This window comes from Danio rerio, chromosome 1, assembly GCF_049306965.1.
Source record: "Danio rerio strain Tuebingen ecotype United States chromosome 1, GRCz12tu, whole genome shotgun sequence".
Taxonomy (NCBI): Eukaryota; Metazoa; Chordata; class Actinopteri; order Cypriniformes; family Danionidae; genus Danio; species Danio rerio.
Window position 1 is genome coordinate 21,150,874 of NC_133176.1, and position 17,864 is coordinate 21,168,737.

Consider the following 17,864-nt stretch of genomic DNA (forward strand, 5'->3'; position numbering starts at 1 on the left):
TGAGCAATAAAACTATAATATTCATACACTAGTTTAGATTATGTCCAGAATAAGGTTTATGCTTGTAGACATGACTAAGTAATGCTGATTATTTACACCACACAGACAGTTTGTGCCCAACAGCACAAGTTTCTATGATTTATTTTACAATCAGATCAGACAGCACTGACATTCAATTTTATTAATGCAATGTCTGAGGCTCCTTCACCATGTTTTGCAGAGGGATCCTAAAAATAATCAACTCTGGTGTTTCTCAAATTTCTCTGAAACTACAGTTTCAACATAAAGATTTTAACATTTTATTGTAACTGCACTGTAAAACCCAATCATTTTGATAAACCCAATAAACCCAAAAAACTCTTTTGTGGCAAACCATTAAAGTTTTTAAACAAAATGTTGAGAGTACATTTTCTATTCGACTCAGTCCCTTTTTTAATCTGAGGTCAACACAGCAGAATGAACCGCCAACTTATCCAGCATATGTTTTACGCAGCAGATCCCCTTCCCGCTGCAACCCATCTCTAGGTCTCTCTCATACACTATGGACAATTTAGCCTACCCAATTCACCTGTACCGCATGTCTTAGGACTGTGGGGAAAACCACACGAACACAGGGAGAACATGCAAACTCCACACAGAAACGCCAACTAACCCAGCTGAGGCTCGAACCAGTACCCTTCTTGCTGTGAGGCGACAGCACTACCTACTGCGCCACTGCATCACGTCCGACAAATAAATATAGTTTATTTAAACCAAGACAAATCTATTTTCTAGCGTTTTGGAAAAGAAAAGAAGGCAGGAAATACACATGACAGCTTTGTAACATAATATTCATGAGGCACGCTTCCGTGACCGCCTACTAAATCTAACTCTGACCCAATCACGCAATACTAAAGTAAGATTGACATGTGACGTAATTAATATTCATGAGTGAAGCATTTCTTCTACCAGGATTGGTAACGTTAGTATCGCCACCCGGAAGTTCAATTTCGAAATGTTTCTTAGAGCATTTTCACGAAAAATTTGATTTTTGGGCTTAATATGTTATGACCGGCCATGGTAATGGAGTCTGGGCGCACATCGGCATACGGCGTGCGTATAAATATTCTGTTTGTTCATTCTGATGTGTTTCTATGTGTAGCAAAAAACGTGTAACGTCAGGAAAATAGTCACGAGTACAGCTATATTTATCTTATGACAGACAATAGCGTTGAGGTGAATGATTTATTCCTTTATTTACCTGTATGCTTGTGCTGCTACGGTGTTTGTTGCTCTTTATATTTTTGTGCGCGTATGTTGTTGGCTAGTTTTAGAAAAAATACTCTAACTTATGTGCTTTATTATCAGTTAAATCTTCTTTTAGTGGCTCTGGTCTATTTGTAATTAGGCTGCTGTCCGAGTAACGGTAACCAAGTGTTCCGATAATGGCGCAATTGACCAGATCGTTTAGCCAGTGACATTAGTCTTTTACAAATTTCTTGTGGAATAGAAAGCCATTGTTGGGCTGTAATAGAGTTTGTGCATTAGCACTTTGAAATGTATAGCTTCAAAGTAACATTTGATGCCCGTTAAGTAGCTTTCAGCTATTTGTTGTAGTTGCTTTGACTATTACAATGCCCATTTTAAACTAATCTTTGTCTTGTTTTTGTGGCTTAGAATAACACCAATGTAGATTTTACACAAAGCACTGATGATGACCCTCTCATTGATGGACCACTCGTATCCCAAGATGCACTTGAGTCGGCAATCAAGAGAGAGTTTCAGACATTAAGCACTCACTGGGCAGTGGGTGTCCTTTCATTTTTACACGTAAGTGTAGAACCAAGAAATTGCACAAGTATACAGTACTGGTTACAAGTTTGGAAACATTAAGATTGGTTAATGTCTTTAAAAGTAGTTAATGCTTATCAAAATGTATTTTAAATCATTGAAATATTTAAAAAATGTGTTATGCTGTTACATAAGTATTATATAGTTTTTGAAACATCTGTGTGTTAATGTAAAATGTAGTTTATTCCTGTAGTTAAAGCAACATTTTTAGCAGTAATTCTAGTTTTCAGGGTCACATGATCTTTCAGAAAACATAATTTTTTCTCCAGAAAAATGTATTAATTTTTTGCAGCTTTTTCCCTTTATTAATCTGGGGTTGCCACAGCAGAATGAACTGACAGCTTATCCAGCATATGTTTTATGCAGCGGATGCCCTTCCAGCTGCAACCCATCACTGGGAAACACCGACACACTCTCTTACACACATACACCACAGACAATTTAGCTTACCCAAATCACCTATAGCGCATGTCTTTGGACTGGGGGAGAAACCGGAGCACCCGGAGAAACCCACGCCAACAAGAGGAGAACATGCAAACTCCACACAGAAATGCCAACTGACTTAGCTGAGGCTTAAACCAGCAACCCTCTTACAGTTAGGCGATGGTGCTACCCATTGCGCCACTGCGCCGCCTCCAGAAACATTTCTGATTATTATTGCTGCTTAATATTTATTTAGATCTGTGATGTGTAACCATCGGGATTTTTTAAATCAACGACCAAATAAATTGTTTAAAGATGGCTTTAAAACAATTATAATCTTACAAAAGCTTTACTTTTAAATAAATCCTGTTATTTTGAAGTTTATATTAATCAAAAAATCCTGAAAAGTAATTTGTCGCACAAAAAATACCATGCAGATGTTTTTATGGAAACTGTGATGAAACTGAAAAGTACCAGTAATAAATAATTAAAATAGTGCAGCACATCAACATATAGTAATATATTATTATAGATATTATAAAAATTGTAAATACATAAATATTTCGGCACTAAAAGCTCGAGTAATGTGGCTAGAAATTTAGCTTTAAATAATAAGAATACATATTTTTTAATTCCCATTTTAATTTATTAACACAGAGAAACATTTTATTTTTAAATTGTAAAAATATTGCACCATTCAATAACTTTCTTTTCAGCTTTTCCGAAAATTAATCAGTCTCTTTATTAATCAGGGGTCACCACAGCAGTATGAATCACTAACATATCCAGGATATGTTTAACACAGCAGATGCCCTTTTAGCTGCAACCCAGTACTGGGAAACATCCATACACACTCATACACTATGGCCAATTTAGTGTATTCAATTCGCCTATACCGCATGTCTTTGACAGACCCATGCGAACACGAGGAGAACATGCAAACTCCACACAGAAATGCTAACTAGCCCAGCCGGGGGTCAAACCAGCTGGCTGTGATACGACAGCACTGCACCACAATGCGGCCCAATATTTCATCAATATTTGATTTAACTAAGTGCAGGTTGGTGAGCAGGAGAGCTTTGAAAACCAAAAAAATCCAATTTTTAATATTTAATATACACTATTATACTAAGAGTATAAATATGTTTTACTCCCCTTTGTGTTCCAGAGATGACATATTTTTATTTCTGTGCATCCTGACAGTATTTTTAAAGAACACCTTGTTAAATGTGTTTCTGTCATTTCTCTGTTTCTTCTACAGGTGGTTTATGTGGTGGTGTGTATCGTAATTACAGTATTTTGCTGGATATCTGATGAACACACATCTGAGTGCACTGCAGCATTAAATGGGATAGACTCCAAAACCGTGGTGTTACTGGGAAAAGTTGCTCTCTGGGTGGTCGTCTTTATATACGATCGTGTTGTCCAGCGTCGCCACAGCGCAGTGAGACGGAAAGGTTATCTGGACTTTTACAGGATGACCAAAGGAATTAAAAGCCTTCCTCTACTCATTCACTCTGCAGGTGAAACATAATTTCTTCTCTTTATCTGTCACTTTAGAAACTGAATTAATCTCTGTGGATCACATGAGGTGATTGAAGTATGCTGTCAATTTTCCGTGTAGCACTGTAATGTTTTACAACTCGCAATCACCTCACAACAAGAAGGTCACTGGTTCGAGCCTCGGCTGGGTCAGTTTACATTTCTGTGTGGAGTTTGCATGTTCTCCTATTGTTCACGTGGGTTTCCTTCACGTGGTCTGGTTTCCCCCACAAGTCCAAAGACATGCGCTAAAGGTGAATTGGGTAAGCTAAATTGTCTAGTGCAGGGGTCACCAATCTCGGTCCTGAAGGGCCGGTGTCCCTGCAGGTTTTAGCTCCAACTTGCCTCAACACACCTGCCTTGGTGTTTCAAGTATACCTTGTAAAACCTTAATTAGCTTGTTCAGGTGTTTTTGATTAGGGTTGGAGCTAATATCTGCAGGACACCGGCCCTCCAGGAACAAGTTTGGTGACCACTGGTCTAGTGTATGTGTGTGAATGAGTGTGTATGGATGTTTCCCAGTGATGGGTTGCAGCTGGAAGGGCATCCGCTGCGTAAAACATGCTGGATAAGTTGGCAGTTCATTCCGCTTTGGCGACCTCAGATTAATAAAGGGACTGAGCCGAAAAGAAAATGAATGAATGAATGAATGTTTTACAACTGACCGCTAGATGGCAGTGCTTAAGCTATCATTAGGACTGTAAATAAGCTGTGGAAAAAATTGAGACCAGTTGAAAAAGTGTCGGTTTTTCTGGAATTGCTTGATTTACTTGGTATTATTGGATTAAAATATTGATATTTGTTTTATTCTCTGAAGCTCTGATAACATTTCTTCCATTTGTATAGAACCAATTTATAATAAAGTATAATACTGAGATTTGAGGCAACTTTTGTTTAGAGAAACTGAGAATTTTCAAGTTGTTTAAGTTTTTTTTAACGCTTGTGTACACCAAATATGGAATTTATCAATTGATAATGAACCATGTTAATTTATTATTTTAAATACAATTCATGTTCCTCAACTATTACTAAATCCATTCCTAATACTAAGTCCTTGTAATATTTTATTTATTTTATGCAATATTTCAAAATATGGCAACGTTTACACTACCTTTTTAGGCCAGTCAGTTTTTTTATTCATTTAGTTTTTATTTTACATGATGTTAATGCAATAAATTAATGCAATAAATTGATCAGAAGTGACAGTAATGACATTTTAATAACATTTTAAGTTAAAAACAATGACTATCACTTCTAACTTCATTCAGTTTGTCAGTGCTGAATAAAATGGCTGCTAAAATACAGAAATAAATTACATTTTAAAATGGTCTTCAAATAAAAAATACCATGTTATTTGAAATGTTTATTATAATATTTAAAAGCATTGCTATTAGTTTAATGTGTTTTACTTTAATAATGTGACAGCAATGATAACATTTTATGTACACAAATGTTTATGAATGGTAATGTGTGTGGGTTTTGGGCAGAAACTGTAAACCAAAATAAAAAAAAAAAACCCATACAGACTTAGGCTGAACTGTAATAAATAAGTGTTATCAGTTAAAATCAAGTAATTAATGCTTGCTTTTTTGATGCAGAAGTTTGTTACTGATTTAATGCACAATTGCTTTATTTTTCTCTATTACAAAGGAAATGCAGCAATCCTGACTGTAATTGCTCCATCCTCACTGTTGGATGCAAATGTGAAGAATCTGTCTGTGTATCTTCTGTTGGCCATCATCTGTTTGGAGCTTCTGCTGACAATCATATGCTTGCTAAGATATACAGGTACTACTCACTCACTCACTCACACATGCGCACACACACGCACACACACGATTTGTTCATGGTTCAATCTGAATCATATTTATGCATAATAAATAAAGATAAACATGCACCTTTATTCCGCGCATTCATATAATTCAGCACACACAGAGTGAAAAATTCCTCTTACTAACAATATGTATCTCTCATTTGCCGTGAATCCGAATCACCACATTTTCTGGAAAAGCTGCATCTAAATAAGTCACACTGGGACTTGTCACAAAACTACATTTCTGAGAGGAAAAGTCTTTTATATTTAAACACAAACGATAAGTCATATCAGTGTAGCACATATATTGTGTGTGTCAGCATTGGTGTTCCATTTGAGATTAATTTAAAATGCAAGCCAGTGACAAATGTTTTTTTTCTTGAACTTATTTTCAGTGTTTTTATTTTCTTAAAGTCACCTTAAAATCAAATTGACACTTTATTTTAAGTGTTCTTTACTTTCAGAACCTGTGTTAATTAATAGGAAAAAATGTATAGTTTATTTTTTTCTATGTTTTATATATTTTCGAAAATTAGCTTTTGCTGTGGAAGGTCATAGGGTATTTGCTTGACATTAACACCTGCAGACCCACAAAATGTGGGTAGATGTTAGCTGTGGTGGGTTTAAATTAGAGTTTTCTCAAAAGTCATGCAAATTAAAACTAACTGCAATGTGACCCTACAAAACGACAACTCCAATGAGTAAACCCAGTGTTTGCTAGTGTGCTTGAGCAGCATCACACAACATAAAGTGAAGTTAATGAGCTCAAGCTCCCCATCACATTTGCTTGAGTTCAGTTGTTTGAACTTGCGTGGGAGACACTGTTGAATTGGCAAATGCAACATGAACTAAGCATTATTTGCACCTTGTGGCAATAATTTGGTTTTTATTCATGCTTTTGGTGTGATCCCAGCATAAGACCAGCAAAGAAGGAATAAATCTGACAATGAAAGACGATTGTGACATTTTTAATACATCTGTCACTCACACACACACACACACACACACATAAAATCTGAGCTTGGTGAATTGTAATTAATTAGCCAAAAATGTTTTTTGTATTTGGACAACAGTGTAAACAACATTTTACCCTGCACACTACAGTATTTATTGCTGTGGTTATTAAGTTTTTTAAAAATATATTTTAATAAATAGTTAATATTTAAAAAAAATGTATTTAAAGTGCCTTTCAGTTTCCATTTTTACTGTATTCATTAGAAGTTACTCTATATGGCATGACTATATTTACATGGCATGACACTCTTTGTATGGCTTTTATATTCTATTTATACTCTATATGGCATGTAGTTTACTGTATGTACATTTTTTTTAAGTGGATCAAAAAATAAAGTTAATAAATGTTGTCCAAGACAAGAACAGGTGTTTTCTTTTATGTTAACTTTGATTTAAGGTTTTGATCCACTTCAAATGTCAACTAATGTATACTAGCCGTATACTATGTGTATTTTAATTTGGGTGGTCAAGGGGGTTTAAGTAACCAAAATCAAGTAAAATTACTTAAAATTAATACATTTTAGCATGCGAAAGTGAAATTTAAGGAGTTACTTCGAATACTGACCATGACTAATTCAGTCATAGCACTTGACTTTGCCACATTCATTCTCAATTATCCCACTGAGCCCATTCCCCACTGTAACTTCACCAGTGGGTGTCGCTGTTGTGCAGTGTTGCTTACATAAACAGTGATTTTTATATTAGTTTATAATTTTTATACCATGGACAATTTTGTCATCCAGTTTATCTTTGATGTACTGCCCCCACTGTCCCTTACTTGATTAAATTAAATAAATACAGTACAGTATATGTAGTAAGACATTAAAAGATAAGTTCACCCAAAATGGCACATTTTGTTAATAATTCCTCAACCTCATGTCATTCCAGTTCCCTGAGACCTTCATTCATCTTGAGAATAAAAAAAAAAAACAATTCCTTACATTTATATAGCGCTTTTCTGGGCACTCAAACCCCTTTAAACATAGGGAGCAATCTCCTCATCCACCACCAGTGTGCAGCATCCACGTGGATGACGCGACGGCAGCCATTTTGTGCCAGATCACACACCACACACCAGCTAATAGGTGGAGAGGAGACAGAGTGATGAAGCCAATTATGATATGGGGATGGTTAGGTTGAATTTGGCCAGGATGCTGGGGTGAAACCCCTACTTTTTTTCGATTGACATCCTGGGATTTTAATGACCACAGAGAGTCAGGACCTCAGTTCAACGTCTCATCCGAAAGACGGCGCTCACTGAGCAGTATAGAATCCCCATCACTATACTGGGGCATTAGGACCCACACAGACTGCAGGTTGGCCGCCCCCTGCTGACCTCACCAACACCACTTCCGGCAGCAACCTAGTTTTCCCATGTGGTCTCCCATCCAATATACTGAAAACACAAATTATGATATTTTAAATGAAATCCAGGAGCTCTCTTTCCCTGAAAAGAAACCAAAACAATTCAGGTTCAACTGTAATCACATGAAGCTTCAAGAACACTTTTATGTGCCCCAAAACACTGTAAAAAGTAGTTTGTCTTGTCTTCCATGACAGGTCAGGGTGTGCATTTTCTATGGGCAGTATATTGCCCTTAGAGTCAACAGCGCAACATGCAAGTGCCATTATTTAGTTTTTACAGGTTTTTTTGCCACATAAAAGTGTTCTTGGAGCTTCGTATGATTACAAAAATTGAACATCTCAGAACTATTGCTGTCTGTGGGAATGAGGGAGCTCTCAGATTTTATCTAAAATATTTTAATTTGTGTTCTGAAGAAAAACCAAGGTCTCAGGGGATTGGAACAACACTAGGGTGAGTAATTATTAACAGGATAAACATTTGTAGTTGAACTAACCCACTAAAAGAAACAAAATCTTTTCCAAATAGTCTTTTGAATGCTATATATAATAGTGTTTCATAGCATAATTTTGGTCTTTTCACAAGAAAAATATACTAGACATATAGACGTATACCTTTCACCTTGTATGATTTGCGATGGCATGTCCCTCACATATGAATGGGAGTTTGTAGCATCTAAAATATACAAAACTCCTGGTGTAGCAGCTCGTATCATATGATTTAAGATGCCACCACTCAAAAAAAGACTAGTTTTGGTGGCTAATAAGAGTTAGAGTTGCCACCAGGACTGTACATGCACACCTCCCCCAGCATGCATTACAATGCCCAATACTCAAGCTTCTGTCTTTAGCCTCTTTAGAAACACACCAGGCAGCTGTTGTCCCTCTCAGCTTCCGTTTCTTGAATTTTGTGCTCCTTATTATAAAATTGCTAACAATTCTCTGCACCTCCATATTGAGACTGAACAGAGGTGCAATTTTTGGGAGAATGTTAAAGCGAAAGACTATATGTGTGGGGGAAGGTACTTGTTATGGACACAGGGCTCATCTTTGCCAAAGGCAACCTGAATCTACCCCACCCTAATACACCGTGGCATTGTCTTTAATGTTGACACACACATTCTCGTATCAGTGGCTGGATTCCAGAGATGATTAGTGAAGTGAAGCTTGACCACGTGTGTTATCTACAGAGACACACCCTCACTCGCTCTCTTCATTCTCAATGAGCTCCATCAGCTGATATCACCACAGTCTCGGATATCACTCGACGAGGCTTGCATGTGTGGGAAATCACTTGCATGCATCTCAAAAGTGTTTTTACCATTGTTTGTGGTCAATAAGATAAAAAAAGAAATGACCAAAAATAAAATGTTACTCTTTTATAGTTGTATTGCATTAAGTTGATTGAAACTGACAGAAAATGCATTTATAATGTTACAGATGGATTTCTTTTGAACTTTAATGAAAAAATACAGCTTATTTTGAAAGCACGACAACAAGTTACTTAAACAATATATTAGTAAATCTAATTAAAATTTATTAAAAAGTTATGACTAATAATATCTGTTGAAAATTCAGCTATGCATTCATAAAAGTAAATTAAATTTAAAGAATAAAATAAATTAAAAAAGTAAATATTTTAGAAAAGTTATTTTAAATTGTAAATATTTAAAAAATAACGCTGTTTTACTGTGTTTGTTGAAGTGTTGTCTGATAAGAAACACAGTTAAACAGAAGTTTTATTTTAAAAGAACAATACTATTAGACAATATTTTGCTGTGTTTTTATGTAATAAATAAATCAAACCCTTGGTTAGCATGATGGACTTTAATTAAATTTTAAATGTGAAATATATTGTAAGTGAACTTTAGAAATTGTTCTTATATAAGTGTCATGTTAGTCATGTTCAAAAGCCTGTCAACAAAAATCTCAAAGTAACATTTTCAGAATATTGATAAGAAATGCTCTGTTTCTCTTTGCTATTTCTTTTTTTTATTGCATTTTTTTAGTGCAATACATTTTAACTATTTATCACAAAACACATTGAAACAAACCAACAGACAATGGCCATTTTAACAATGCAATGCTTAAGAAAAACAGATACATTTTTTAAAATAAATGTATTTATATATATATATATATATATGTTCATTCATAAAGAATAGAATTATAATACATGAATAAATAATAGCAAAAATAATAATGAGCAAATAAATAAGCAAAATGAAAATATGTAATGATAAAATAATATTTCAACAAAATACATAAATTCAATTGTGAAATACCACAACTCAAAATGCAGCTTATAGAAACGTCAATAAAATCCAAGTGAGGAGTCCAGACTTGATGAAAAGCCTCAGTGGACAAATGAATGACAGATGTAAGGAATTCTAAGGGAATCATTTCCCTATTAATATTGTGTCTCCCTTTCAAGGATGGGGGTTTGTCACTGATCCAGTTTATAAGTATATTTTTCCTGGCAGGAAAGGCTAAAATGTGAAATAAAAGATTAATGAATTTGTCAGGCAAACGTTCTTCATTTCTTTTTCTGATTTGCCCTCCATTGTTGCATAATATTTTTAAAAAGTCTATTCATCTTATAAAGAACAAGATCGTCATGATTTGCACAAAGACTTTTTACCCAGCATTAAATATGCAGGGATCCAAATTCCTTTTATTTTAACACCTGAATATGCCAAGATCTACAAATCAACAATGTGTCCTTTTCTCCCACACTAAGATAATTCCCAAAAGAATAAACCCAGGTCTCAATCAAAAGCCTTTTATTCGCTGCACATCTATTGTGCTAACGAGTGATCTCTATCCATTTACCCAGCGTTTATCTCCTCCTATCCATATATCCATCTCTCCGTCCCTTTCCTAAAGGAAGGTGCAGTTAGGTCAGAGTCCTGCTCCGGGGTCTTTGAAGTGTCCTCTGTGATGTTGCATCTCTCTCTTCATTTCAACATGAATGCAGCATTCTGTATGGGTCGTATGCCATTCTGCACTTCAAAGGAAGTTTAGGGCCCTTCAAAGGGGGCGAGGGAGGTGATTGGGACCTGCATTGTTCTATCGAGATGCACAGAAAACATGCGCTCGGCCCCTGTCGTGTCCAAAAGTGCTCACGGATGGATAAAAATGGGTCAAATATGATGATTGAGGGAGCTGAATGAATAAAAGTGTACATGATAAGCTATCAAATTACATTTCTTTTGTTTATATGAGTTGTATGTTTCGCAAAAGTGCTACGGTTATCTATAGAAGTCTGTGCAACATTGTGCTAGAATGCAGATGTCTTGGATCGTTGACTGTTCGGTTTGGGTTATTGTAATGGTGTTGATTTTTACGTGTCTTTTGTGGAGGGAAGCACTACTGTTTAGCGAAGATATAAGGAATTTGACACGTATATCTGAAAGACTGCCGCTCCGTCTCTTTAAAAACATTCTTTAAAGGCCTTTCTTGATGTATTGCGACAGATCTGACGAATCACCCTTAATAACCTCCCAAAGTTACATATCTAAACTCATTGTATATGTGTGGAATAACTGCTCGAGCTTCATTTACTGCTGTAGATGCACTTCTAGGGCACTTCAGAGCGAGAGAAGAGTTGTGCATTATCTCTAAAGCGGGAATCGCTGATCTCCTTCCTGCTAGACTCAATGGCTTGTTGGCCCCCATTTCCTGCAGGTGATTGAAGAAAGAGCAGTTTTATCTGATTGGTGTGTTTGTGATGGGGTAGCTAGGTGTGGGTCAGGAAAACGCCGGGGTTTGTGTATGCGTGTCACACTTTTAGGTGATTATAGTGTGATTAGAATGTATTCAGAAGCCCTGAGATATGTTGCACTGGGATTCCTGGAGATTATCTTTTGACGGATGTTTTGGCACTTACTTTGTCATGTTAACACTTTGTTTTTTACTTCAGTTTTACAATGCAGCTATAAATAATAAATAGTATAAAAATAAATAAAAAAATATATCTGTTAATTAACAGTTACTGTATTTTGGTGTTTTCCATTTACTTACGGTTGTGAATTGCGTTATGGGAAATTAATCTCTGCACTGTCCACTTTTGATGTTGAAAATTCAACTCTACTGTTTAACAAAGTCACTTTTATTAACGTTTTAGTATTTTGAAGTGATGTAATGTATAAGAAATAATATACAGAGAAATAAGTCAGTAAAATAATAGAAAATGTGCTAGCCGTTTATTACCACACTGTAAAAAATAATCCGGAAATTTACTGTTTATTTCCGGCAGCCAGAAAATAATTTCTGGGTGCCAGAAGTAAATCGTAAAACAACAGCCATTAAATTACAGAAATTTCCTGTAATATAACAGAGGTTGAATTACAGAAGTTTACCAGAAATTTAAGTTTAAGTACATTTCTCGAATTTATTGTCCATTAAATGGTAATTTTTTCTAATTTAACGGCCGTTATTTTGCGTTTTTTTTTTTTCTGAACCCTAGCTGCTTGAAATAAACCGTAAAATTACGGATTTGTTTTACAGTGCAGGTTTTTTGTAATATACAACACTAGTCCAGACAGTTTATAAATTTAAACTACTAAAAATGTTAATAAAAGTCATTTTTTAATTTTTCAAGGTTAAATTTGTGATAGGAAAGATTTATGTCCCATAGTTTAATTCAAAAGCATAAATAAACGAGGAAAAAAAATGTGAATTACAAAATATGGAAAACTGCTTATTAACAGATTTTTTACAGTGTAGCATCTCAAATGTTACTGAGTTATTTTTTTCCCACTGTACAACTTCCAGTTACTAAGTGAGTAAACCCATTGGGTTGAAAGTATCAAGTTTATTTTGGTAAAAAAAAAAAAAAACTGCGAAACCCTGTGGATCTTTAAAAGTTGAATTAATTTTTATAATTCTGCACATATAGTTAATTTACTTGATCATTTCAAAGCAATGGGTTTACTCAATCTTTTAAAGGCAACTAATTCCATTAAAAGGAACAGGTTTGCTCGCGTGCTCTTTCTCTTTTTTTTTTTTAAAGTAAAGCCAACTAATTACTTTTTACTGTGTATTGAATAAACACTATTATGCCGAAAAACAGTCATGCCGACTATCCTAGTAGTTACAACATCCGTTTTTGCTCTCCAATGAATTGTATAGAACACACAGGATGAAAAATTACCTTATTTATACAATAAGCAATTTTCAGATTTTTCATTGTTAATTCTGAAGCAGTGCTACTCATTTAACCAGTAGTATTTTTTATATGGTGTCGCAGTGGCGCAGTAGGTAGTGCTGTCGCCTCACAGCAAGAAGGTCGCTGGTTTGAGCCTCGGCTGGGTACAGGTGAATTGGGTAGGCTAAATTGTCCATAGTGTATGAGCATGAATGAGTGTATATAAATGATTCCCAGAGATGGGTTGCAGCAGGAAGGGCATCCACTGCGTAAAACATATGCTGGATAAGTTCATTCCGCTGTGGCGACCCCAGATTAATAAAGGGACTAAGCCGAAAAGAAAATGAATAAATGAATTAATGAATGAATTTGTTTATATATTGATTTATGTTTTTGGCAGCACTTTTTTTGTATCCTTTTTACACGTTCCTTGTATTTAGTATAGTAATTGCAATAAATAATAATACATAATTACATCTAACACAATCCTAAATTTTACAATCTCTACATGTTGTCCCAGCGCAAATCCATTTCTTTAATGTTTTTTTACAATTTTAAGTTGATTGAACATAAAACAATTAAGCTGTCCCTCCAAAAAACTCTAATTGTGTTGTTTCAGCTCATTTTTATTAAGTAGGTTGAACAAGCAAGCAGCTACTTTACCCATGTACTACGCAAGTAAGAACATCCAATTAATTAACCTGACAAAGTCTGCATTTAAATCATTAATGTTATTATTATTTTTCTATTTGAATATTATTTTAATATGTATTATTTTATTGTGATGGTATTTTTGTTTTAGTAAAATATGTATAACATGAAAAAGATAGCAATAGTTTTTTAATAAATTGTGTTTAATTTAAAATAGATGTTTTCAATGCAATAAATGATTTATAGTGCAAACATCAAACCATTTAATAACTGATAAAAGTATTCAGCACAGTATTTATTTATTTATTAATTTATTTCACAACAAATCACTATGTAGATTAATCAACATTCCTCAAAAACATAAATATACCCCAATTAGCCCAAAGACTAGTTTTCATTGCTAGTCCCTTTGCCAGATGTTAAAGGCCTATACTGTACACTGAAAAAAAAATGATGCAAACAATTGTTCCAAACCATTTATATGGGTTGAATTTAAACTAAATTTCAAAAAAGGTAATGATTCGCACTCAATTGCTTCGTACTGTTTTTATTTTTTATTTTTCTTACATTTTACGGGTGGTTAAAAGACAGACGTTTCGGCACAAAGCCTTCCTCAGTGTGAATTAAATTTAAACTAACAAATTAAATTTAGTAATGTTCAACTTAATTTGTTTGTTTAGATTCAGCCCAAATAAGTTGTTTGCAACCAATTACCTTGAAAAAAATCATTCAAAGATGATTCCTTGAATTTACTACATTTTTTAGTGTCCGAATAAGAATATAAATTCAAACTATAAACAAAACTCAAATGGACCACAAAAATATCCAAAACCCTAGCAAAACACTATTGAGATATTTTAGATATGATCTGTCACTTATTTAGGATTATACACATATTTTGAACTCTTTAATTTTGGATTCAGTTTGTTTGAATTTGCCGTTGCGTCGCAGTGTATGGAGTGAAAGTTTGCTGATTGAGAGACACATTAAAGGTGTGAGAGAGGAGGGAAGCGACGTGTGAATTCACACAGTTGCCTCGCATTCTCACTCTTCCAAAACACACACTAGCTATGCGTCTACCAGCACACCTTGTGGAGAGGAATAGCTGCTCTGAACGCGGCTCCTGCTCACACATACACACACACCGAACGTGTGTCTTCAAACACCTCGCTCACGTTTAAGCAAGTCTTGCACCATCAGACACAAACCACAACTATCAACATTTCTGTCTGGATTAGTTCCACTGCTTTTCTTTTTAACAATGACAACCAAATACTTTACTACACTGAAAACAAATACTTGGAACGTTTTTAAATAAATTTACATTTTGCTAATCTTATATCAAGCGAAAATAACTTGTCAATATCAGCCTAACACTCCTAAATAAATAAAGTCAATGTTAATTGATTATCATTTGTTTTGAATGTAGATTTATTTAACTGAAATGCCATGTCGGATTATCTAAATGTTTCAAGTAAACAAACACTAATATCTCACTTTTTCCACTCAATTTATTCAGTACATAAAGTAAATGTGTAAACATTTAGAATATAATTTTCTAGTTATCCTTGACATTTATTATTGCAATTTTAAAATGGCGACAGTAAATTTATTTGACTTTCCCACACCAAAACTACTAATACTTTTAATACTTACTACTTTTAAACAGTTTGACATGGAGAAACTTTAGTTTTCTGCTCTCAGATTCGTGGGTTTTGTTTATGGAGCGTTATTGGAAGGAAAATAGTTTGACAAGAGCTCATACTTCTTGTTAATTGTATGTTTGCTTGTGTTTTGTTTGTTTCAGTGCATGTGGTGAAGTTTAACAGAAAGAAGCCGCATCCTGACGTGACTGAAGAGGAGAGATCTTACGGCTGCTCCAGCGACGCACACACAGAGACTGGCTTCAGGTAACACTCAGCAGTGATTGACCAAAATATATACTGTATCCACCAGAGTTTTTGAAAAGCCAATGGGGTATATGCATACAGACTTTTATTTTCGGCCAGCCAGCCTCGGTGCTTCCAGTGAACTGTCTTTCCATTATAAAAATGCCATGATTAAGGTCTGATTTCTTTAAAAGTCCTCTTAAACGTTGACGTTTTGCCATGAAACAGGAAGTTGTTATAACTCATACATTGTCTGATCTGCCTCAAAGTCCACATGTTTGATAAAAGTCCTGACCTGAACATGTTTACATGCCAATATCCAGTTACAGTTATTGCACCACCTACTGGCAACAGGAAATGTCATGTTTTACGCTGTAAAAAAACAAAACTCCCACATATTTTATTGTATCAGCACCAAATTTAGGTGGTGTTATCTGAAAGCTCTTGCGATGATTGAGATATATGAGCAATATCACACTCGTAGCAGTGCGATATGGCTGTATATCGGCACTGGTAGGAGGCGTGCATTGTGCCCCCACTAGTGCCGATATACAGCAATATCGCACAGCTACGAGTGTGATATTGCGTTTATACAACAGTTTGACGGCATTATTGTGTATATAAAAACCAAATCAAACATGGAGAGTCTCAAAAACCTTGCTCTTTTTGTATAATAAAAAAAAAATGAAGCAGACATGGCATTCAATAAAACATATGATATGATATGATACTCTCCAATATACCCGACTGAAAAAGTATCATTAAAAACACTCTATTGGGACATTCCTAAATATACGCGTGTGTGTGTGTGTTTGTTTGTTTGTTTGTTTGTTTTCCTACACACAAATTTCTATCCCATGTGTTGTGAAGATCTGAAACAGGTGCATGTGTGTGTTGTGGTCTGTTTTGCCAGAGATGGCTCCAGTCTAGAGGATGTGGTGGAGAAGCAGGCGGACCTGATTGATTATCTGAAACAGCACAACAGCGTTCTGAGCCGCAGGATCCTGACACTGACCGGCCAGCAGATCAGAGCCTGACTCCTGCGCACACACACACTCACGGCTGACTGTGCGTATGATGAGTTCTGAATGGTTGCGTGTGAACGTGAGAGCGCGTCTATCTAGACTGGCATCGGCAGCCATGGCTCACTGATCAGAAGGCTTTTGGGGGGAAACGAACCCTGGTAACCTCTCTAATGACAAGTCGGGGTAAACAATGGCCACAATTAGAAAGTCAGAAACCTCCGCTGCCGAAAATGTTGACTGGAGATGCTCATTGTGAGTTGGATTTGATCAGAGCTAAAGCGTTGTCGTTTAACTTCTGCTCTTCTAAGTGGGTTTATGTGAGAGCAGAAATGTGTTCGTTAGTTGTGTGCTTCATTTCCGTTCTTTAGTGCAGCATTTGTGTTTTGGGTTTGTTGATCAGTGTTGGAGCCACCGGGGAAAGCATTAGTCCTAATACTGGATGTCACAGAGCTTTTGAATCACTGTGTTTTTATCTAAACTAATGTGAATGAAAGGATTGAAACTTGTTTTTGAAATAAAATTGAACAGATTTTAATTTGGTCTATTGAGTTTTGGCAAGATAAAGAAAAAAATAGCTTGAATGTGTTTCTAGGTTTTTTTAAATTAGATCTTTATTCTCGTTGGTTACAAATGTTTTTCCTGTATCAGTTTTAAATTGAATGATGAGGTGTTACAAAGAATAATTAATAATTGTTTGCATCTTGAATATAGGCGAAAACGAATGTTTCTGCCATAAAGTAAACAATAAAAAAAACTAAATATCTTTTTTATTGTATATTTTCTGAGAAAAGAAAATATTAATTACATGATAAGTCATTAATGACTTTTTTTTTAAACTAATTTTGACTGTTCGGTTTCTATTTTGCAATTCTTACTTTTAATCTCAGAATTACAACTTTGTCAATTCTGAGATTAAATGTAAGAATTGCAAAATAGAAACCGAACAGTCAAAATTTGTTAAAAAAAAGTCATTTAATGAAAAAGTTTAATTGCAAGAATGTTGGTCAGAATTCTTGTTAAGTTTGAAAGTCACACAACTCACAATTGCCATAAAATAGGTCAAATTTGTAAATCAATCAGAAGTGTGAAATGTCAGAAATGTTAAGCAAAACATTCATTCATTTACTTTCAGCTTAGTCCCTTCATTGATCAGGGGTCGCCACAGC

General features: G+C 35.1%; 1 protein-coding gene across 2 annotated transcripts; it reads left to right on the forward strand.

The window, feature by feature from the left end:
• The first annotated feature begins 964 nt into the window (after positions 1–964).
• Positions 965–17,233, forward strand: tmem192 (transmembrane protein 192). 2 transcript variants are annotated; one of them, XM_073949199.1, is made up of 6 exons: positions 965–1,215; positions 1,657–1,809; positions 3,515–3,776; positions 5,446–5,583; positions 15,592–15,694; positions 16,587–17,233. In XM_073949199.1, exons 1-6 carry the CDS (start codon positions 1,195–1,197, stop codon positions 16,708–16,710), a joined length of 801 nt encoding a protein of 266 aa, XP_073805300.1. In that variant the 5' UTR covers positions 965–1,194; the 3' UTR covers positions 16,711–17,233.
• The last annotated feature ends 631 nt before the right edge of the window (positions 17,234–17,864 follow it).